The 19,924-nt window shown below is 46.7% G+C and overlaps 1 protein-coding gene across 1 annotated transcript in view; it reads right to left on the minus strand.

The window, feature by feature from the left end:
- Arfgef3 (ARFGEF family member 3) overlaps nt 1–19,924 on the minus strand; it is a gene marked incomplete at its 5' end in the record, with an annotated part of 145,735 nt that overhangs the window by 43,693 nt on the left and 82,118 nt on the right. Inside the window, 7 exon segments of the mRNA XM_013516654.1 lie at nt 1,040–1,150; nt 1,269–1,484; nt 1,806–1,913; nt 3,930–4,095; nt 5,064–5,230; nt 13,519–14,435; nt 15,399–15,511. Coding sequence (XP_013372108.1) covers nt 1,040–1,150; nt 1,269–1,484; nt 1,806–1,913; nt 3,930–4,095; nt 5,064–5,230; nt 13,519–14,435; nt 15,399–15,511 — 1,798 coding nt within the window.

Consider the following 19,924-nt stretch of genomic DNA (forward strand, 5'->3'; position numbering starts at 1 on the left):
TTGTTGTTGTTGTTTGTTTCTGTGGTACTGGGAATTGAACCCAGGGCCTTGTGCATGCTAGGCAAGTGCTCTCCTACTGAGCTATGTCCCAATCCCAAGTCTTAGGGGTTTTTAAAGAACTATCAATGTAAGAATTTAGCTCATGCTGTACAATGCTTCAGTGAAATTTTGTTTTCCTTTTTTTTTTGGTTAATTTGGGGGATCTGTAAGAATTTCTCTGCTTTCAAATAGCTCTTTAAATATTATTCAAGCTGGAGGAACACTGACCTAAGTTGTTTTTCTTAGCTAGACATACACAGCTGTTTTGCGATCGCTTTCACTCATCTAGCAGGGGATACTGGCATAATTTGGGCCAAGTGTGCCCTTCCCTTTTTGTTACCTGCCTTTCAGCGTCCACTGCTATTTCGAAGACCATTCTCTTGCCCCTGCGTAGGCGATCACTAGCTTCACCAACTCACTGACTTCAACAAGTTAAAAGCCAACACTTTCTGTGCTGGACACGCTAATGCATGCCTGTACTCCCAGCACTCGAGGGGCAGAGGCAGGAGAATCAGGAGTTCAGCACTGAACTACACAGTGAGACCCATCTCAAAAAACAAAACAAGAACAAACATTTTCCTGAGTCCACAAAGCACAGGTTCTGCTCCAACAAGCGCAAAGCCTTCCTGAGCCCCTTCTCTCAATTCCCCCATTTGTTTGATTTTCCCTTTCAGAAAACTGGCCTGACTGCCTTCCCCGCTGTAAACTGGGGGACCCTTCAAATGCGCACTGCCACGAAGTGCAAGACCCGGTGGCCAGATGATGGCTCAGCTGGGTGGTCACAGACTCCAGTCGTCAGCCAATTGCACTTTCCTCATCACTAGGGAGGGGCCAGAGGGACCGAGTCTGAGCATGTATGTCCCTCACCTCCAACAGACACAAGCTTGTGGCTCAGCGGTGTACACCGACTGGATCACGCAGAACTGGGATGGGAGTCACCCGGCAGGTGTGTACACACCACGCCCAGGCACCAGGTGGCTGCTGGCCCCGCAGCTGTTACCTTGTGCTATGGTGTCACTGGGTTCTTGGACTTCCCTTTCCTCCTTCTCTTCCTGGACGCAGGAGGCAGCAGCCATCTGAGCGAGGGCTGAGGCGCAGTTAGCAGCAACCCCTTTAGAGGAAACAGACAGCTACCCCTTAACTGAGCAGGTTCTCGAGCCACTCACCTAGCAGGTCCCTTCCCTGCTTCCCAGTGAGTCTGTAGGGAGCACCCCGCCCCCCGCCGGTACCTAGCGCACAGCTCAGCCTGGCAGCTTTCCGCAGCCCGTCCAGGCTCATGCAGATGGCGTCGCGCTCCTTTTGGTTCTGCTCTTTGATGCCCTCAGCTCCCAGGATGAACGCCAGCCCTTTGGAGCTCCCCGCCATGCGGCCAGTTAGTGGGGTTGACAGAGTATCGATCAGGTTCTTCCAGCAGCCGACCAGAATATAGCGAGCAAATGCCACACCTAGGACATGAAGGTGCCCGGTCACTTTCCAGAGACAGGAACAACCTGGCAAAGGGTGGCCCGGGGTTCTCCGGCTATCAGAGTAGCATGCAGTTCTGTGGCAAGAAATGCAGTTTAATGGACTGTTGGTCATGGTTCACTTTGTGCTTATAAATAATAAATACTATGTCATCGTCAGCTGGATGCTGTTAAATACCTTCCATCGTTACTGCTAGAACCAAGACAAAGTCTTCATTCACTGATGGCACCACACTGTAACAGAACTGCTGGTGACACACGCCATGAAAAAAGCACTGAGAAACTTAAGACCCAAGTCCTTACCTGCCACTGTGGAGTCGTCAACTATCCTGCTCTGGGTAAAAGGTGACTCTGTAGAAGCAGAGGCCATCAGCTGGCCACCAATTGCACTGCTCTCTAAGCCATCAATGTCTGTCAAGGAAAAACAGCAAGGTTTTTCTTGAGCAATTTTCCTCAAGCGGCCACGGTATCTATTGTGTACCGGGTATGCAGCAACTTTTTCAGAGTATTATGAATTGCGTTTTATTCAGTCAGCTCATTTTCCTTTCATTGTCAAAGCACTCTTCTGATATGCCGCTGTATATTTTGTATCTGAAAAAAATAAAGCTAAATTCTGCCATCTCCATTGTTAGGAAATCTATTCATTTAAAATAATTTTGATCTCTGGATTCTTTTTTTTGTTCATAATCATGGCATTATTTCCAAATTTTATATGGGCGGGTTACCCTAAAATGAATTCTTTTTTGAGGGCTTCCTCATTAGAATTTAAAAAAAGAACAGACCTCCGTAGTCAGATAATCATTTACTCTAATAGCTGAGTATGATGATATCACATTGATAAGAATGCCTTACTGTTCTCGAAGTGTTTTCATCTGACACTTTTTTTCATTGATTGTCTCCATAATTCAAAGCAGGCAGGCAGGGTTGGCATTCCTTTTCCCATTTCACATGAGGAGGAAACATTTGAAGAAGGTAGACCACTTAGAACCATATGGCTGGCAAAGAAAAGACCCAGACCAATGCCCATGCCTTCCCAAATGGTGCTCACTACAGGCTCCTCAGCTGCCTTGTTTCTGTATCTACCCTAGCACAAACCGGCTTCAACAGGATTAGCTCAACAAACCACCCCTCACCACTGCGGCAGGAAGGAACTGGTGGCCCAGGGCTGAAAATGCTGGGCTTCTATCTTGGGTCCTACTTAAGCAGCCTCACAGCCTCGAACCTGTGACAGATGCTGCCTTCTCTGGGTGCTGATGTCGTTGGTGTAAAGGAAGTGACTGCCGCAGCAGTGGTGATGGAGCTGAAACGTGTGTGCTTGGACCAAGCATTCACCACAGGCACCTGACCCGCCCTTTGGCCACCCCAGACGTGCTTCTATCTGGTGCAGAGCTACAAGCTATGTGAGGACATGGGACACTGTGGCGGGGACAAGGGACATCTGCTGCAGGGCCTTGTCCTCCATATCCCACTAGCAGAAGCCATGAGAGGACGATTTAGATCAGAAGCCAGTCTGGAAACCCAGAACCAGTGCAGAACAAGCCTGAAGATCTAACTTAATAAGGCTTCTGATGATTAAACAAAACTTCTGAGCACTCCCTGACCTTTCAGTGACATCCTGGCTAAGCCATGAAAAACCAAGAAAATCTGCCTCCAAAAGCCAACACACTAACTGCTGCTGCTCTCTACTGTCATGTAAGATTTCTTTCTCTCTCTCTCTCTCTCTCTCTCTCTCTCTCTCTCTCTCTCTCTCTCTTTCTCTTTCTCTAAGATAGGGTCTTGTTATATAGTCCAAACTGGCCCTAAACTTACTAAGCAGCCCAGGCTGGCCTTGAACTTGGAACAATCCTCCTACCTCAGCCTCCTTAGTGCCTGGCCTCACTGTGAAATTTCTGATAGTTCAACAGGATATGAAGAGCTCTGAACACTGACTCCAAAGATGCTGGGCTGGTGAGTATATGGCCCTATTTGTAGATTGTGGTACAGACGGGAAGAGAGGAGCTCTGATATGGACGGGAAATGGAAATGAGTTTAAAGTCAATCATTTCACGCTACTGGTCAAACCCGAAGGGCAGTGAATGATTAGCTCCTCTATTAGCCTGTGAGAGCTTCAGATATTATTGTGGGCCCTGTGCCCAGCAAGTGCTGCCTATCCATAGGAGAGTGGCCTGTGGCCTGACACCAGCAGATGAGGTGCTAAGTAGTGCTTGTCTGGTAAGATGAAGTGAGCCTCACTCACTCCCCACGGAAAAAGGACAGAAAACTGGTGAGGTGTGCTCTGGAGCTGTGGCCAACACCCAGAGAGGCTTCGTGGGTGCTGTTTCAAAGTTTGCTTGAAACACCACTGTGTATCTAAAAGAGGCCTTGAAGGCTGAGCCTTCCCCGCACCCCCCGCCCCCGAGTGCCGCACGGCCTGGAGTGGGCACTGACCCGTCAGCATGGTGAGGAGTGGCAGGCTGTTGTCCTCCGGGCTGCCCCAGTAGCCGGCCTCGCCCAGCATGTTTCTGTCCAGCACCTGGTGGTACAGCTCCTCGATCCAGGCCTGGGAGAAGACCACCAGTACCCCGCTGGTCTGCACCTGCTTCATGAACTCTTTCTGCAGAGAGAGCACGTTAACAGGGGACCCAGAACGAATGAACCTCTGCAAAGAGCTGGCTCCCAGGTTGTCCCTTCCCATCGTGCCCTTATGGGGGTGAGGTTGGCAAGGAGGAGCCAGAGATGAGGAGCCTCGAACTTCACACAGCTCCTTTTGCTGCAAGACGCCCTCAACAGTCCCTGTAGAAGGACCAGGGGCGCTGCATTTGCTCCCTTCCCCCTCGGTGGAGGGTTAGACAGTGCACACGTGCCTCAAAGCAGCGTGCTCTCCTCCGCCCAGCAGCAGAGATGGCAGATGGCAAGTGACCGAGGAGCGCACACCTTGAGAGAAACTTGACTTACAATGTAGTCACTCACCTTTGCAAATTCATAATTTATTATCAAACAAATGACGAACTATTCCTGTCTATGGATCCCGAGATTCAGGCTCATGACCTAGTCCTAGGGGACACCAGAGTGTTTTCATGTCTCGCTCAGTCCAGGGAGCCAACCACAGGGTCCCCAACACCATTCTCCACAGCTTTCAGGGGAGCTCTGCTACTGACAGTCAGTGAGCCCAGCTCTGGCTCATGAGGAGGTCTGGGCACATTCTGGGATGCAGTGAAGGGTTTTGTAACAATGCATCATTTTCAGCAAAGTCTCGCACATCTGATCTCAGTGTGGTAATGACGTGTTTTTGAATGTGCTTTACAGACATGTGTTTAATGATGCCACTGGATGAATGGGTGGGATGTAGGCAAGCACTCAGGATCCTTCCCTGTCAGGAGCTCCCCTATCAGGCGTGGGGGTCTCTGCAGCTCACATCCGTGCACATCTGTGCTCTCACAGCACCACCCCTTTCCGCCCTCCAGGGCCGCACAGGCGTGGAACAGGGCACACCCTGCCATGCTCCCCAGGCCCCGCCCCTTGGCTGTGCAGGCAGGAGGCCCGAAGGTGCCCTCGGGTAGGGGGCAGAGGCTGCACACTCACCAGCATGCCGGGTGCCAGGGCTGGCCGCTTCCTGTAGTAGTCGCCGTGTGACAGCTTCAGGTTGAGCAGCAGGGCGCAGTGTGCGGCCATGTACAGGCTGTCGGCGTTCATCAGCATCTGGAAGCTAAGGCTGCTGCTGCTGTCAAAGCCGGGCAAGTGCATCATGCCTGGGGGAGAAGCCCAGAGACCCGGCTGCAAATGGTGCACACGGCACGACCCCACCCGTGCTAGTGACAGAAGCTGCCCCATGGGACCCTCCTGTGCAGCCACAGCAGTCAGCGCGGGAAGCTGCCGGGCAGCTGCGATCGGACACACGGCACCTGCAGTGCCTCTGCCTGTTGTTCAGCAGCCAGGACTGTAGGAATTCAGTTAAGCACTCTGTCACTTTGTTTTCCTACACAAAGGGGGAATAACTGACCGAGTTCCAGCCTCTCCAGTGGCTTCCTGTGATGGTACCAAGACCCCCGACCTCCGCACCCACAGGACCTGCCTCAGGACCTGGCCTCATTTCTGCCACTCCCAAACGGTCTCCCTGAGCTCTCAGAAGGCCTGCTCGTTCACTCTTTCAGCTCTCTGGTGGGGCTTTTCAGAGACTTCCCTTTTGATCCCATCTACACAGCACCCCCAGCCCCACCACACTTTGTCCTTCTGCTGCATTTTGAGACAGCTTCAATGGCATTTATTGCACACGGCATGGTATGAATACACATTCAGTGTCTGCCGTCACCACTGATACGTAAGATCTGTGAGAGGATAGGACTCTGCTACTTTCATTCATTACAGAATTCCCCGGTGCCTAGAGCAGTGTCTGTCACACAGGAGACCCTTAAAATGCATTTGTTGAATGACTGACTGAGTGAATAAGCTTGCCATGAGAACCAGACCCACTCAGGTGCTGATGTGAGGGGCTTACAGCAGTTACTCTCCGCAGATTTTTTAGTTCTGTTTTTGAGACAGGGTCTTGTTGGAGAACACTATGAGGGAGCACTGAGCAGGCTTTACAATTAACTCACTGGGCCGGGTGTGGTGGTGCACGCTTATAATCCCAGCACTCTGAGGTTGAGGCAGGAAGATTGCTGCAAAATCAAGGCCAGCCTGGGTTATATAGTGAGCTTAGGGCAGGTCTCAACTACATAACAAGACCCTATCTCCAAAAAAACAAAAAACAAAAAAAAAATCAACTCATTTGTTTTATATATTTACTTATGAGTCTGCTCCAAGCCTAGGCCACTTGCTCAAAGAAGCGGCAGCTGGTGTGTGGGAAGTGTAACTCTCCATGCCAACCGTCACTGTGGAGACCTGTATAGGTTGGTGACAGTGTGACACCTCCAAGGACAAGATAAAGCCACAGCTGAGGACACCAATTTCTCACTCCAATTCTTAAAATAAGACTGCAGCTGCAGGCCTTGGCCCACTGTCAAACCTAGAGATAAGACAGTTCTGTTAACTGGTAAAAGGTACCCCTTGGAGAAGTCTTTGATCTAGTTTCACAAGGTCCTGCCAGTTTCCCACGCTTACCTCAGCTACCTACTTCCTTTGTTTGAAAACCAGTAAACATGGGTGATTCTAGAGAAGTCTTTGTCTTAGCTCCTAGAGAGTTCTGGCTTTCTTAGACCCCAAAACTTCATATCACTGGTCTGATTTATTTAATCCCTCACAGTCCACTTATCATAGGAGACTGAGCAGCTCCCAATAGGATTTCTCTATGTACTTCAAGCCGTTCTTTAACTCATTATGCAGCCTAGACTGGTCTTGAACTCATGGTGATCCTCCTGCCTCAGCCTCCCCAGCACCAGGGATATAAATGTATGTATGTCACCACACCCAGCTTCATGTGAAATTATTCTTAATAGAGTTACTCTTAAATACAAAGTTTTCAAAAAGAATATTTCTCCAAAAGCAAAACATAATTACCATATGACCCAGCCATTCAACTTCTAGTTATATTCCTAAAAGAAATAAAAGCAGAAATTTGAGTAGATACTTGTATGTCAATGACCACTGCAGCATTAGTCAAAATAGTCAAACACAGGAGCATCCCTCAAGTTTGGACAAGTGGATAACCAAATGTGATGGACACATAAAATGGAATATTCTTTGGCCATAAAAAAGAATGAGAGTTCTGATACAAAATGCCTGATACAAGAGGCATTGAAAACATATGCTGAGTATCATGAGCCAGGTATAAAATGACAAATATTTATTGTCCAATTGTAAGAAGTGCCTAGAATAGATAAATTCACAGACAGAAAGTAGATTAGAGGCTACCAGGGATGGGAGTAAGCATAGTTTAGGATGATGTTGTATGATATTGTGAATATAATAAGTGTCACTAAGTTATACACTTGAACATGATTAATGTTAACTTTTATGTTATGTATATTTTACCACACTAAAACAAATAATAGTGTAATATATCAACAACCATTTCATTGTGCACTTTAATGGGTAAATGTATGCGAATTTTATTGCAATAAAACTATTTTTAAAAAACCAAGAAAATAAAGAGGTTCAAAAAATATAATAGCTATTGACTTTCCACTTTTTAAAAAAAAATATATTGAATACTGTTTTATACTAACTCAAGTTCTCATTTTGAAAACCCTCTGGGCGTTATACAAATTAACTGAAAAACCAAACAAGGAAATGCCTGCCGCTGGGCTCATACCGCTAGAATGTGATGCCTTTGTCCACTTCCAGAGAAGTGTGGTTGACACACAGGCCCCGGGCCAGCTCCTCTGGGGTGGGTACCATACTGATCCAGAGCTCATTTCTCCCTACAAAACCTCCGATGTTCAGTTTAGTGATATGGGTGAAAGATCCCATCCTAAACACATGTGTGCAAATTATACACACCACACATTCCTCAGGCTACATGGAGAAGTCTCATTTCATCAAAACTATGTCACCAATGTGAAATGTAAACATTTGCCAGAGTTAACAGCCAAGTAAGTGAGAAACACACATTTGCAACTGGGATGCTCAAGAAGATGTGGGCTGGAGGAAGCTTTTAACTCAAGACACTTTCTGTATTTGAGAGGAACATCAACATCCCCCCAGCCAACAGATCCACCTGGACAAGCTGAGGTGGGGCACCAGCTTCACCTTGCTTTACAGAGCATTGCTGGTCTCTGCAGCTGCCTTCTGAGAGCCTGCTCTGTGGTCACGCGAGGACAGTAAAACTGAGAGTGGGATCTGAAAACTACATCCTTGGCCAGAAGCAAGCAGCGTGTCACGGCCGGGATGGCCTGTGGGAACCCCAAGTACTCTGCAGGTCCTGTGGCCATTGGTCCCAGTTCTCTGCAGACACAGACGGCCTAAAATCCTTCTCTTTCCAAAGTAAAGTAGAGAGCAGCATTCAGGGCTAAGCATTTCACTACCTTGAATCATAGGCGAAAGGTACATTTGAGTTTACCAACAAGAAGGAAGAAGAGATGCTGCAAGTGGCTTTGATCCTGGACATTAGCGATAAGGTCTTTATAAATTTTGAAACCAGCAGTTTATCTTGGAGTATGTTTTAGAAATCTGAGCACATGCTCAGGTGTTGAAAGTGAAAGGAGCAGCCAGTATGTCTGCCGATGCAGAGACCCAGTCATGAGCTCCACAGGCATCGCTAGCAGATTCATCCCATTCTGAAATGACCTGCTGGACTGACAGGGGCCATCTGTCTGTATTTGCAGGTTAATTCTGTACGCAGATTAATGTCTTTGATTACAGAGCTGGCAAATCTGAGATGAAGATAACCTGAGGTGTACTCTATTCACTTAAGGCCAAAAAGTTTTTTGTGCTATACCAAGTAGGGTTCACCGGTGATAGCAGTAATAGTGGAATCAGCAGTGGCCGCAGTTTGTTAGAAGCTGTTTATTGCCTGGAACCAGTCTCTCCCTGTATGTCATTTCATCTGATCCTGTCCCAACTTTGTTCACGGCATGGAAAATACCTCAGAGGTGTTAAGCAATCTGGCTAAACTTATCCAGCTAGAAGCTGGCAAAGTTCCTCTGAGCCCTAACGCCAGGCTCTCTGCACTAAGCTATGCTGAATTCTAATTCCAGTGACATGTTCCCCTCTGATAGTCTATTTTCTGCGCATCCTTCTGATTGGTTTCATTGAAGTTTTATCCCCATGACAAACGAAGAAACTCTGGCCCTGAAGATATTCTGGCTCTCATACCTGTATTTCCCAGGTTTCAGTGGGTAAGTTTGTTTGCTGTAATGAAGACATTCTTTATTGTCAGGAACAGGAGGACGGGTCCCCAGCTCCACAGCTGGGGAAGACCAGATAAAGAACTTCTAAATGTCTCTCTCATGTAGAGATGCTATTAAGTCAACATTAAATATTTGATTTAAAACATTTAGCAGCATTGTGGAGTGTAAGAACAATCGTCCCGCTTCTCCCAAGCCTCGATTATATCTCTCCCAGCAAGACTCACTCACTTGTGTGGATGGAACCTTGACAACATGGATCAAGGGCCATGACAAACGTATTACACAGTGATGTGATGTTTCCAACACTATGTCGTGGATGTCTCTTTACATTAGTGCTCACAAATCTGCCTTACTCTTTCCAATGACTGCATCTGCCACTGCGGGGATGCACTGTGATCTGTACAGTGCTTAGCACATCAGTGGACATTGTGTTGTTTCAACTCCGAAAAAAAGCTCAAGTGATGGAACTACTTTTAGCAGTTCTGTATGTGTATTTGTGGAATAAATTCCTGAAGGCAGAGTGTGTATATATACATCAAATTTGACAGATGTAGCCAAGATATGTTCCAAATAGCAACATACATACTATTCTTCCCTCCTGCCAACTGTGTGCAAGGATATTCTTACACTCTCAGCAACACTGCCTGGGCATGATTAACTTTCTAAATGTTCACTATAAAAGTATATGACTTTCCTTAGCACAACAGTTCTTTATAGGAGTCTTTAGCTCTAGTTTTTACATAGTATTACTGCTTTCTTTCCTGAAAAATGTATAAGAAATTAGTTCTAGAAATCTGGCAAAATTTCCCCAGAAAGAAATTAATTATAACCACACTTTTCTGAGATGAGTGTTAAGGTTTTAACACTAATTTTGAGAGCTTCTTTTAAAAATTATATTCTGACCATTTTCCATAGCATTCGTTAGTATGCAGAAGCATCACGTTAAATGGTTATAAAAACGCCAGTGGCGATCCTATGGTTCATGTAATGGGTTTTTACCTCCTTCTAATGAGTTTGCTATTAAGCAGTGCCGCTGAATGTTTCTATGTATGTATCTCTGTCTGAGATTCTGTTCTCTTAGGAGATATTCCCAGGAGCACCCGTGTCTGTCAAGACGTGGACGACTGTCACATATATTTTGTGCTACAGCATTTTAGCCGTTGTAGGTCACCTTTTCTTTTTCCAGGGTAAATCAATTCCAGAGGCTTTTGTGTTCTTGAATAGTATTTTCTAAATAATTAAAAAGCTTTGGGGGCATGTAGAGAAAAACTTAGGGGTCCACCAAAAGGGGAAATGAAGTATACCGTGTAAGTTAACACGAGTATTACAGAGGCAATATACATTATATTTCCACAGCCTAAGGACAGAAGAACATGCTAACAAGATAGTAAGTGAAAAGTGTGTCACAAAGTTACACATATAACATATCTACCCCCATTCTCTCTCTGTACATTCTCTCTCCCCCCCTCACACATACTATGCAGTGTAATGGCTCAGGGCTCCCTCTGGGGGCCAGATGCTTGGGTTCACACTCTGGCATCACCACTACTGTTTTCACAGCTGTAAAATGGGGATAACAGTATTTTCACCTGGGTTGCTGTGAGTGTTAAATGAATTCACATATGCAAAACCTTTGGACAACATGGGGCACACAGGAAGTGCTATGCTAGCTTAGCCATTATTGTTCAGACATATGTAAATGAGCACATTGATTTGCTGAGAAATACCTGCTAGAAAGGACGCCAAGTTATTTCAGGGACAACCTTGGCCCCAGCTCCCTCATCCAGGGGTGGTGAAGGTGCAGGAGATGCTCTGGCTGGAAGTGGTTGCGGGGTGAGGCTCCCCGGATCCTGGTTGACCCACAGGGCTGCAGGACCAGGAGGAGCATGGGTGACTGTAGAGAGGCTCCGAGCCTTCCCACAACACTGCTGGCCCCAGGCTGGTAGGGAGGGAGGTGGCAGAACCATGGCACCATGTATGGGGTCACAGGGCTCCCATTTCACACGCTCCAGCTTTGAGTTTAACTGTGTGGCAGGATCTCACAGGAAGGAAAGCAGAGGCCAGATGCTCGGCCAGCTGGGCAGGCTGGGGTGGGGTCCCACAGTCAGGTTTGTTTGAGTTGAAAGAAACGGCTATTTTTTCCACAGCTGAGATTCTACTCGCTACTCCATCTTCTGTGAAATGGGCTGTAATGCATACTGCACTGCTTGCTGCAGCCTTCCCTTTGGTCACAGTGAGCCTTGAGACCATGATTTAAAGCCCCACACTGAGGGACAGCGACCCAGTCAGACCCTTCATCAATCGCACTGCAAGCCCAGGGCTTTTTCCTGGTCCCCAGGAGCCACCTTGCACCGACTCCGCCTCCTTTCCACAGGACCACAGCGGCACTTCTGCATGGTCACAGCTCGGGGCAAGGACATCTTCATCAAAATTTTTTTTTGCCTCAACATTTTCATACCACCCTGCCATAAGAAGCTTTGTTTTAAAAGAAACATTCTCTCCTTCCATCTCTTGGTCCTTTTACTTTTAAAATATTCATTAGGATGTGATTATGCCATTTTTATCTTTTAAAATTCTTTTTTAACTAGGCTGAGGATTGAACCAGGGAGGGAAGGGAAAGGGAAAGATGAAGACATGTTATATTTGTGCACCAACCCGTCACAGGGAATGCGATTACCATGTGCTGCAAACGTGGACTAATAAAAATAGAAGTTGAAAATAAAGGGGTTGGGGATTTAGCTCAGCGGCACAGCGCCTGCCTGACAAGCACAAGGTTGTGAGTTCGATTTCTGGTACCAGAAAAAAAAAACAACAAAAAAGAAAATAAATAAATAAGCGAAGAACGCTCTCCTGAGTCACGTGGAGTTAGAGGGGTCATCTCGGTGGTATGGTAGCTATCAGGGTGGAATTGCTGAGTCACCGGGTGTGGTTGGCCCAAGAACGCAGCCCCCTGGCAACAAGGCAGAGAGGAATGCAAGGTTGCAAGTTTTCGCAAAAGAAGGTTTGCAGAGATCAAACAAATAAAGGACCAAAGATCTGGTTTATGACTCAGGGAGTTCCTTTCCCCTCTGTGTTTGCATTCCTCTCTTTCTTGGGAAAACAAAGGACATTTGCCATCTCCCAGCCTTTGTCTCAGTAGAAGGCCAGCATTTCTCTTTTAGTTTCTAGTCTCCGAGGTGGTACTTGCAAGGACAGATGAGCACACACCTTGGTCAGGAGGTGGACATGGGCCAGCAGCCAGCAGCGTTAGCTTCCCCATGGCAATGGCCATGCCATCAGCTACACCACGGGGTCACCGAGGCGAGCTGGCACATGGGTACCAGGACCATGGCTGACAGGTCTGCAGTTTGCAAACAGAGACCAGTTCTTAAATGGCAAAAGCATTGTGGGTGTCACTAGGATCAAAAAGACAAACCATTAACTTAATTACAAGCACTAAAAATAGCTTTTAGAAACAAGTAAAAATGCATGAGGTTTCTTTTCAATGTATTGATTTCTACATGTAAAAAATAATTCCACACAACATATCAAGTCTGGCGGGACGTTTTATGGACCTCTCAAATGTGGGCAGTTTGCAATTCATTGTGGCACAACATAGTCACATTAAAAAAAGTCACACACATCCTAGTTTGCACGCACAAAAAGCTAAGGTACAAAAACACAAACGTGAAGAGTGGCTTTTGCCAGAAATTTTATAAAAGGCCTTGCTAGGGTTATAGTTCTTAATGTCCTAAAGAACAAGGGAGGGCCTGTGGAGTCACTCTTTGCCACGGTGACAACCCATTCATCTGGAGTCACCGGTAGGTAGTGTTTACAAACACGGTGTTATCTGGGAGATAATGTGTTAAATGCTGGGACAGCTACAGTAAAGTCTTTTTATATGGGCATTTTAAATGTGAAACAGAAGACCCTCGCTATAATTTACTATTTCTCCATAACTCAAGAATGTCATTACCACAGCCGATATCTGTGCTTCGCCATGTCACAGTTTCTGAGGGGCTAGCAGGTTTGCTGGGCTTTACGTTGACCCAAGGGACACCAAGCTGGTCAGGGCAGCCCAGGCAGACGAGCTCCTGTGTCCACGAATAAACGTCCACCAATCTGCCTTATATCCTTTGCCCTGTTTAAACAGAGGAACCCCGAAGGCATTGATCTAAGTGTTCCCCACTACAAGCAGGATGGTAACTGCCCACCTGGCTAAGCCTTGCTCTGAACACGCTCGCTTCCCACAAGCCAAAGTGTTTACCAACCTGAGCAGAAAGTAGAGGCGAAGTTCTGGAGGGCTGAGTCCACCTCCTCCACGCTGGAGAGCGCCAGCAGCTGAGGCAGGAGGCTCTCCAGGGCCTGCACGAACAGCCGGGCGCTGTGCTGGTCGGCCTCCTGGTTCTTCAGCAGTTTGAGAGACAGAGCGGCTGTTCGCAAGGACCGGTGCCCCAGGCAGTCCCGAGGGGTCTGCTCCTCGTCAGCCAGCGAACAGTTGTCCGACCCGATGTCCGACACGTCCGACCTGCCTGAGTCCTTCTCCGCTGCCATTGAGTACTGGTCACAGGAATCAAACTCGGTCCTCGACAGGTCCTGCTCATCCACGCTGAAGTTGCTCTCACTGTACCTAGAGCCGTAGGACCGCATCCTGCAGTCCACTGACAGGAAGTTGGTGATGTCGGGGTAAGCCACCGTGTGGCTCCTCTGAACCACGTCGGGCTGGTCTACTGCCTCGGGCTCCGACACTTTGCCCAGTGTCTCCTTGCCCTCCTGGATGGCTGGAGACTTGAGCCCATTCTTGTGGTTCTCTGTGTGGTCCTCGGGTGTCGTCTGACCCAACTCTCCCTCTAAGGTGGTCTGGCCGGTGTCCGTGGTGACACTGATGCTGATGTCAGGGCTCCTCTCGTTGCCTGCCTCCCAGGGCGTGTGCTCCGAGGACAGCACGCGCCTCTGCCAGCGGAAGTCAGCCTCGTTGATCTCCATGGAGTCTCGGCTGGACTCGGCCACGTCCCTGTCCCTCAGCTCTTCCAGGCGCAGGAGCAGCAGCTGGACCTGCCTGTCACTCAGGCCCTTGCCCTGGCTGAGCTCGTCCAGAGCCCCCAGCAAGGTGCACACACAGGACACGGCAGCGTAGCAGGCCTCGATGCCACCCTTGATGCACGCCTCCGTCATGCCATCCATGATGCTGAAGGGCGTTTGGGAGAGAAGACAGTACACATGGAGAGCGAGAAAGAAATGCTCCCAAACGAGCAACTGTCAGGCTGGTGCACGGTACAGGGTTCACGAGAGAGTCTCATTTGCATAAAATCAAATGGCCCAGGCAATGAATAAACGAAACAAACATGCTCAGGCTGGGAAAACCTCCAGGTAAAGTGGCCCACCTTGAATCAGGGCCTTCTTGGTTGGCTGGTTTATTGGGTATAAATGAAAACTCCTGAAAAGAGTTTGTAATTTTCCCCAAGATGGGCACTGGGCAATCTCATGTTTGTGGTTACGCTTAGTATTTCAACTCCAAAACAGTTATAATGGCTATAGGATAAAATGCAACTTTCTTTCTATCTTCCTATCTATCATCTATCTACTATCTATCTATCTATCTATCTATCTATCTATCTATTGTTTTTTTAGACAGGGTTTTACTACGCAGTTCAGACTGGCTTTGCCCTCTTTAGGTAAGCCTAGGCTGGCCTTGAACTTGTGGTGATCCTCCTTCCTCAGCCTCCTAAGTGCAGGGATTACAGGCATATGCCACCATGGTTGGCATGCAACTTCTTCTCTAAATAAGCATGCTGCCTGAACAACACAACTATTAAAAATTATATAATGTTCAGTGTCCTGAGGAGCCTGCATGCGAAGGAACTCCACAGCTATACTGTAAATCTCAAAGCTCTTCCCTGAAATAATTCCAATGAATAATTTTTGGACATTTCATTTTGTATACTCAGATTTTTTGGTCAGTATGAAAATACGGAAAGTTACATGACTATAATAAATTGAGATTAGTCTCCTCTTATGGCTTGTGACTAAAATTATTAATCACACATTTCATTTAATGTAAATTCATAAACATTTTAGGAGTTGGAAAAAAAATTTAAAAAGAAGCAATTTTTACCAAGCACTATAGACCTGAAAGAAAAATGTATCATACAGTTTGAGAAGATCCAGGTGAGACTTCCGTTTTGAAATTGATCTTTTCCTGGGTTCTGGCTCCGTGGAGCTAGGTCCTGCTAGGTCACAGAGGCGCTGTGGGCTCCCAAGTATCTTTAAGAAAAAGAAAATATAACAGAAGACTATCACAGAAAACATAAAGCTTTAATATTGTGAGATTCAATAAACATATACTTTCTCTACTGAGTGATATAAGGAGAAACCCAACTACAAGTTGTCTATCCTTTATCTCACATGCTTGGGCTCAGAGTGCTCTGGATTTCCAATTTTTTTCAGACTCAGGAATATCTGTGTGTAAATAATGAAATACCTTGGGGCTGGGACCTCAGTCTAAACACTAAATTCATTTATGTCTCATATACAGCTTCTATACATGGACTGGAGGTAGTTTTCTATAATATTTCTAGTAATTTTGTAGATGAAACAAAAGTTTCATAGTGTGAAGTTTTCCACTTGTGGCTTCATGTCAGCACTCAAAAAGTTTTTGCCTCTTGGAGTTTAGGAATGTGAATTACAAGTTCTAATGCAACTAACTGGAATGGGAAAACCTTAATGAAATGGATTTAGGCATTCTGCTTGCCATATGGGGCGTCCAGAGGTCCCAGGAGCCCAGTCAAGGGCTGGCTTAGAGAAATTCTGAAGAACTGTCTCCAAAAGTTGCTATGGCACAGAGCTACGACACATACGTGTTTCTGTTCTTTTTGTGAGATGTGACTGTAATGTCACTGTTTGGGGACCTTCACCCTGAACTACACAACCACAGGGCACCACGACTGCAATGGCTCAGCACTGAGTCCGCTTCTTGGCAATGCATGCCATCCCACTTCTATCCTTATCGTGTTTCTCTGGCTTGTCTTCAGATTTGTTCTGCTCTTTCATCCACCTATCTAAGTTGCAGCATTAGGATTTTCGCTTAGGTTTACAGATGGAAGTATTCATCTATGCACCGCATTAGCTACTTTCCCACACGTTCTCATGAATAGCATTTTCCTAATTGTTCAGTCCCATACATTTTTTATTTCACATGGTGTAAGTCTTTACAGAAAATATCATTTCAAGGCTAATGCGACTGATGGAAAGAATGATTAATGAAGTGTTTGTGGAACACATACCCCATCACTATGCCCATTTTCAAAGTGATGCATACTCCAAGCAAAGTCAGGAAAGGTAGATTAAATATACTAAGTATAAATAATGATACTTTATTTTATTATTTTTTTTTTTGGCGGTACTGGGGATCAAACTCATGACCTTGCACTTGCCAGGCAGGCACTTATGCTACTGAGCTAAATCCCCAGCCCTAAATGACTCTATTTTAAGGTGATCTCTTTCCTGTTCCTTTCTTACCACAGAAATTGGAAACACCTGCTAGGCAGGAGGCACAGAAATAAAGCTTCGGCTTTTTTCTTTGCATTTACTTCTCTGACATCAGAGAAAGATGCTTAAGCTGGGGCCAGTGCCAGTCAGATCCGTCTCTCTCCCTCCTCCTCACCATCCTCTTTTCTTCTTTTGCTCGCTCTCTTCCTGCTCTTTCTCTCTGCTGACCTGCACCCACGGCTGTAGATGTACGGGCCTCTAGCTGCTAGGCCTCTTACAGAAAGAGTAAGTGAATTTCTGAGGGGCAGGAGCTTAGTTTTGGGTTGGTTCTGGAAATGGAGCCCAGGGCCTGCTTCGGGAAAAGCACACGTGTACTGCTGAGCCACACCCAGCCCTGGGCACAGGAGCGTAAACCTCATTTTCCCTCGGGACTTGACCACATTTGGACTTTACTAGTAATAAATTAGACATTAATTTTAATTCCCACATTAATGCTGTGTTGGCCTGTTAATGGCTTCAGAATGTGGACATGGGGCGGAGTGAGGAGGCTGCTGAAGAACGCTCAGCAAATACAAAAAGGCGGGTCAGCCCTTGGAAATGCTGGCTTCTTCAAGGAGGCAGTGGGTAGTGAAGACAGAGGGTTAGTGCCTCAGTCTCAAGGAGACCAGGAACCCTCGCTAAAGCCCCACAGGGAGAGGGACAAAAGAAAGGTGGACATTTTCATAACGATCAGTTTTTTACGGGGGGAGTGGATTTAGAAAAGGGACTATCCTTTGAAAAACACAATGCCCCGTGTGTCTTTAATAAGCATGTGTGCATATGGCAGTGACACGCTAGATCAAAAACAAGGAAATAATAAACCAAGTGTTCAGACTTCAAAAGGCTAAACAAACATCCTGGAAACTGAGTGGTTTCTTTGTGTGCATAACCGCCCCCGCAACACACACACACATTGTATATCTAGGTTGCCAACTTCCCCAAATCGTGGGTTTTGTCATATAAAGTGGGAGCGGTGCTTTTCAGAACAACCTGGCCCAAATCTGTCTGCTGGGCTCCACGAGGCGGCAGTGGTCAGACATACTGCTCAGGTCCAAGTGTCTAATTCTGGTCTTATAGCTACAAAATGACCCCGGGAAACTAGAAAATCTGTGAAATGGGGTAAAGTATAATTTCCTTTGCAGTGAAGAAATTATTGAAAATACATTTGGCACTATATCTCCCAAATGCAAAGCATGATCTTCCCTCAGGGTCCCAGGAACTGGTTCCAGGACCCAGTCTGCATAGCAAAATCTGAGGTTGCTCCAGTCCCTTCTAGAAAATGGCGCAGTGTTTGCACGTAACCTACACCATGCTGCAAGTAGACTGCAAATCACCTCTCCCTTTCTTACAATGCCGAATCCAAGGTAAACGCTGTGCACACTGCTGATATTCTGTATTCAAACTTGAGAATAAAGACAAAGTGCAATTTTCAGCATGAACACAATATTTTTCCCCAACTGTCTTTAAGCCATGGTTGTTTGAATCTTCAGTTCTGGAACCCATGGAACTGGGAAGCTGACCATGTTTCCTTGGCCTTCAAATAGCAAGTGGCTAAACTGATCAACTGCTAAATGGTGGGATGGGGTTTAAAGAAGAGCAAGATCAGTGGTCTGGGGAAGCGGAGCTGTAAAGAAGCAGGATTTTGACAGCAAAGGGACGGCTGCCCTTAGATCATCTAGGCTCAGAGCTGAGTGTTACTGCCTTCCAGATACAGGACTCTGGGCAAGTGACAATGTCTCAGAAAGCCTCAGCTTCCCCATCAGGAAAATGGGCACAATACTATCATCTTAAGAACATAAAGTGTTGGCAGTGTAGCCTATTGTAGTCAACCAGTCAGCTCTGTGATACAGAAGTGGCCCATGGGAGAAGAGGCGGGAGACTGAATAGAGACAGGAAGGTGGAGCTAGACAAAGTGGGGTCAAGCAGACAGAATAAAGGTGCATGCTGGGAAATGAGACGGATGGCTGCAGAGAAGGCTGCAGAAACAGCACAGCAATTCAGACGAGAGGGGAGAGGCAATGAGTCACCCGTGAGCCCTGGGCACTGCTAAAAATCATTAGCGGTGTTGATTCATGAACATAAGCCCAGTAAAACAAAAGGAGACAAGGCAGGCAGGGGAGAGGGCGCCAGCCGGAACTGGACTGTGTTTGTTTTCCTCTTCTTTGTGGCAGAAGTCAGCGCACCATATATTTGTGTGCCACGTTATACTTATGCAGTACTCAGGCAAACTCCCTTGCATGTTAAATTTGTAAACCTTAGGCTGTTCAGGGAAGTGCCCAGGAGAAAACTACCAATTCAGAGGTGACTTCCCCTGATCACCTAGCTGGCAGGGGCAGACAGGGCTCGAACCCTGACTCTTTTATTCAGAAGTGGGTGGCTGAACCGGGGCAGAAAAAGCTCTGCTGGAGCTGTTCACACTGTCACACAGATCGAGAACGCAAAGAAGTACGTGAGGGACAGGAGAAGACCCTGAGTCAGGGTCAGAGAGGGTCTGTGTATTTTTTGGGGGCGGGGCCCTTGGGTACATCATGTGGCCTAATAAAGTTTCTTTGAGGACAGAAAATTCCCGTCCTCTGGTTCACATTCTATGCAGAATACCCAGTAGAGTAAAATTCTGAGCCTTTTTCTCTCATCCTCTCACTTTATTCCAAGTTGAAGGGGCGGCCCTGACCTGACAGGTGAATTTAGGAGGAGCTGAGCATGCGTGCCCCACTCTTCTCCTCCTCCTGGGGCTCTGCCTACTTAGAGGAAGCCCGCGCCAGCTTCTCCAAGCCACTGGTTTAACAGGGCAGTGGCAGCTCCAGGGTGGAGGTCCCTGCTGCCTAGGAGGGCATCAGGTCCTGGTCTTACTTGGCCCCAAAGCTATGTCACCTTCACCAAACTAGAGGTGATCAGTTCTTCAAGCTGGCCTGAAGTGTTACAGGGAAAAAGTAGCAACACTCTTCACTGGTAATGACATAAGTTCATGAAGTTATTATGAATATTAATAATAATATGTGTGAACTTGTAGGAAAGAAAAAATGGCAACTGGTATTGTGTACTCATGATTTCCCTAACCAGCAACTGAATCTAGGTTACTCCTTCATTTCTAGAAATGCTGGGTCAAATTTTTTTATTATTCATTATAGTCAATGCCCACTACACCAAGAG

The sequence above is a fragment of the Chinchilla lanigera genome, unplaced genomic scaffold (genome assembly GCF_000276665.1).
Source record: "Chinchilla lanigera isolate Chin_1 unplaced genomic scaffold, ChiLan1.0 scaffold00035, whole genome shotgun sequence".
In the NCBI taxonomy this organism is placed as follows: Eukaryota; Metazoa; Chordata; class Mammalia; order Rodentia; family Chinchillidae; genus Chinchilla; species Chinchilla lanigera.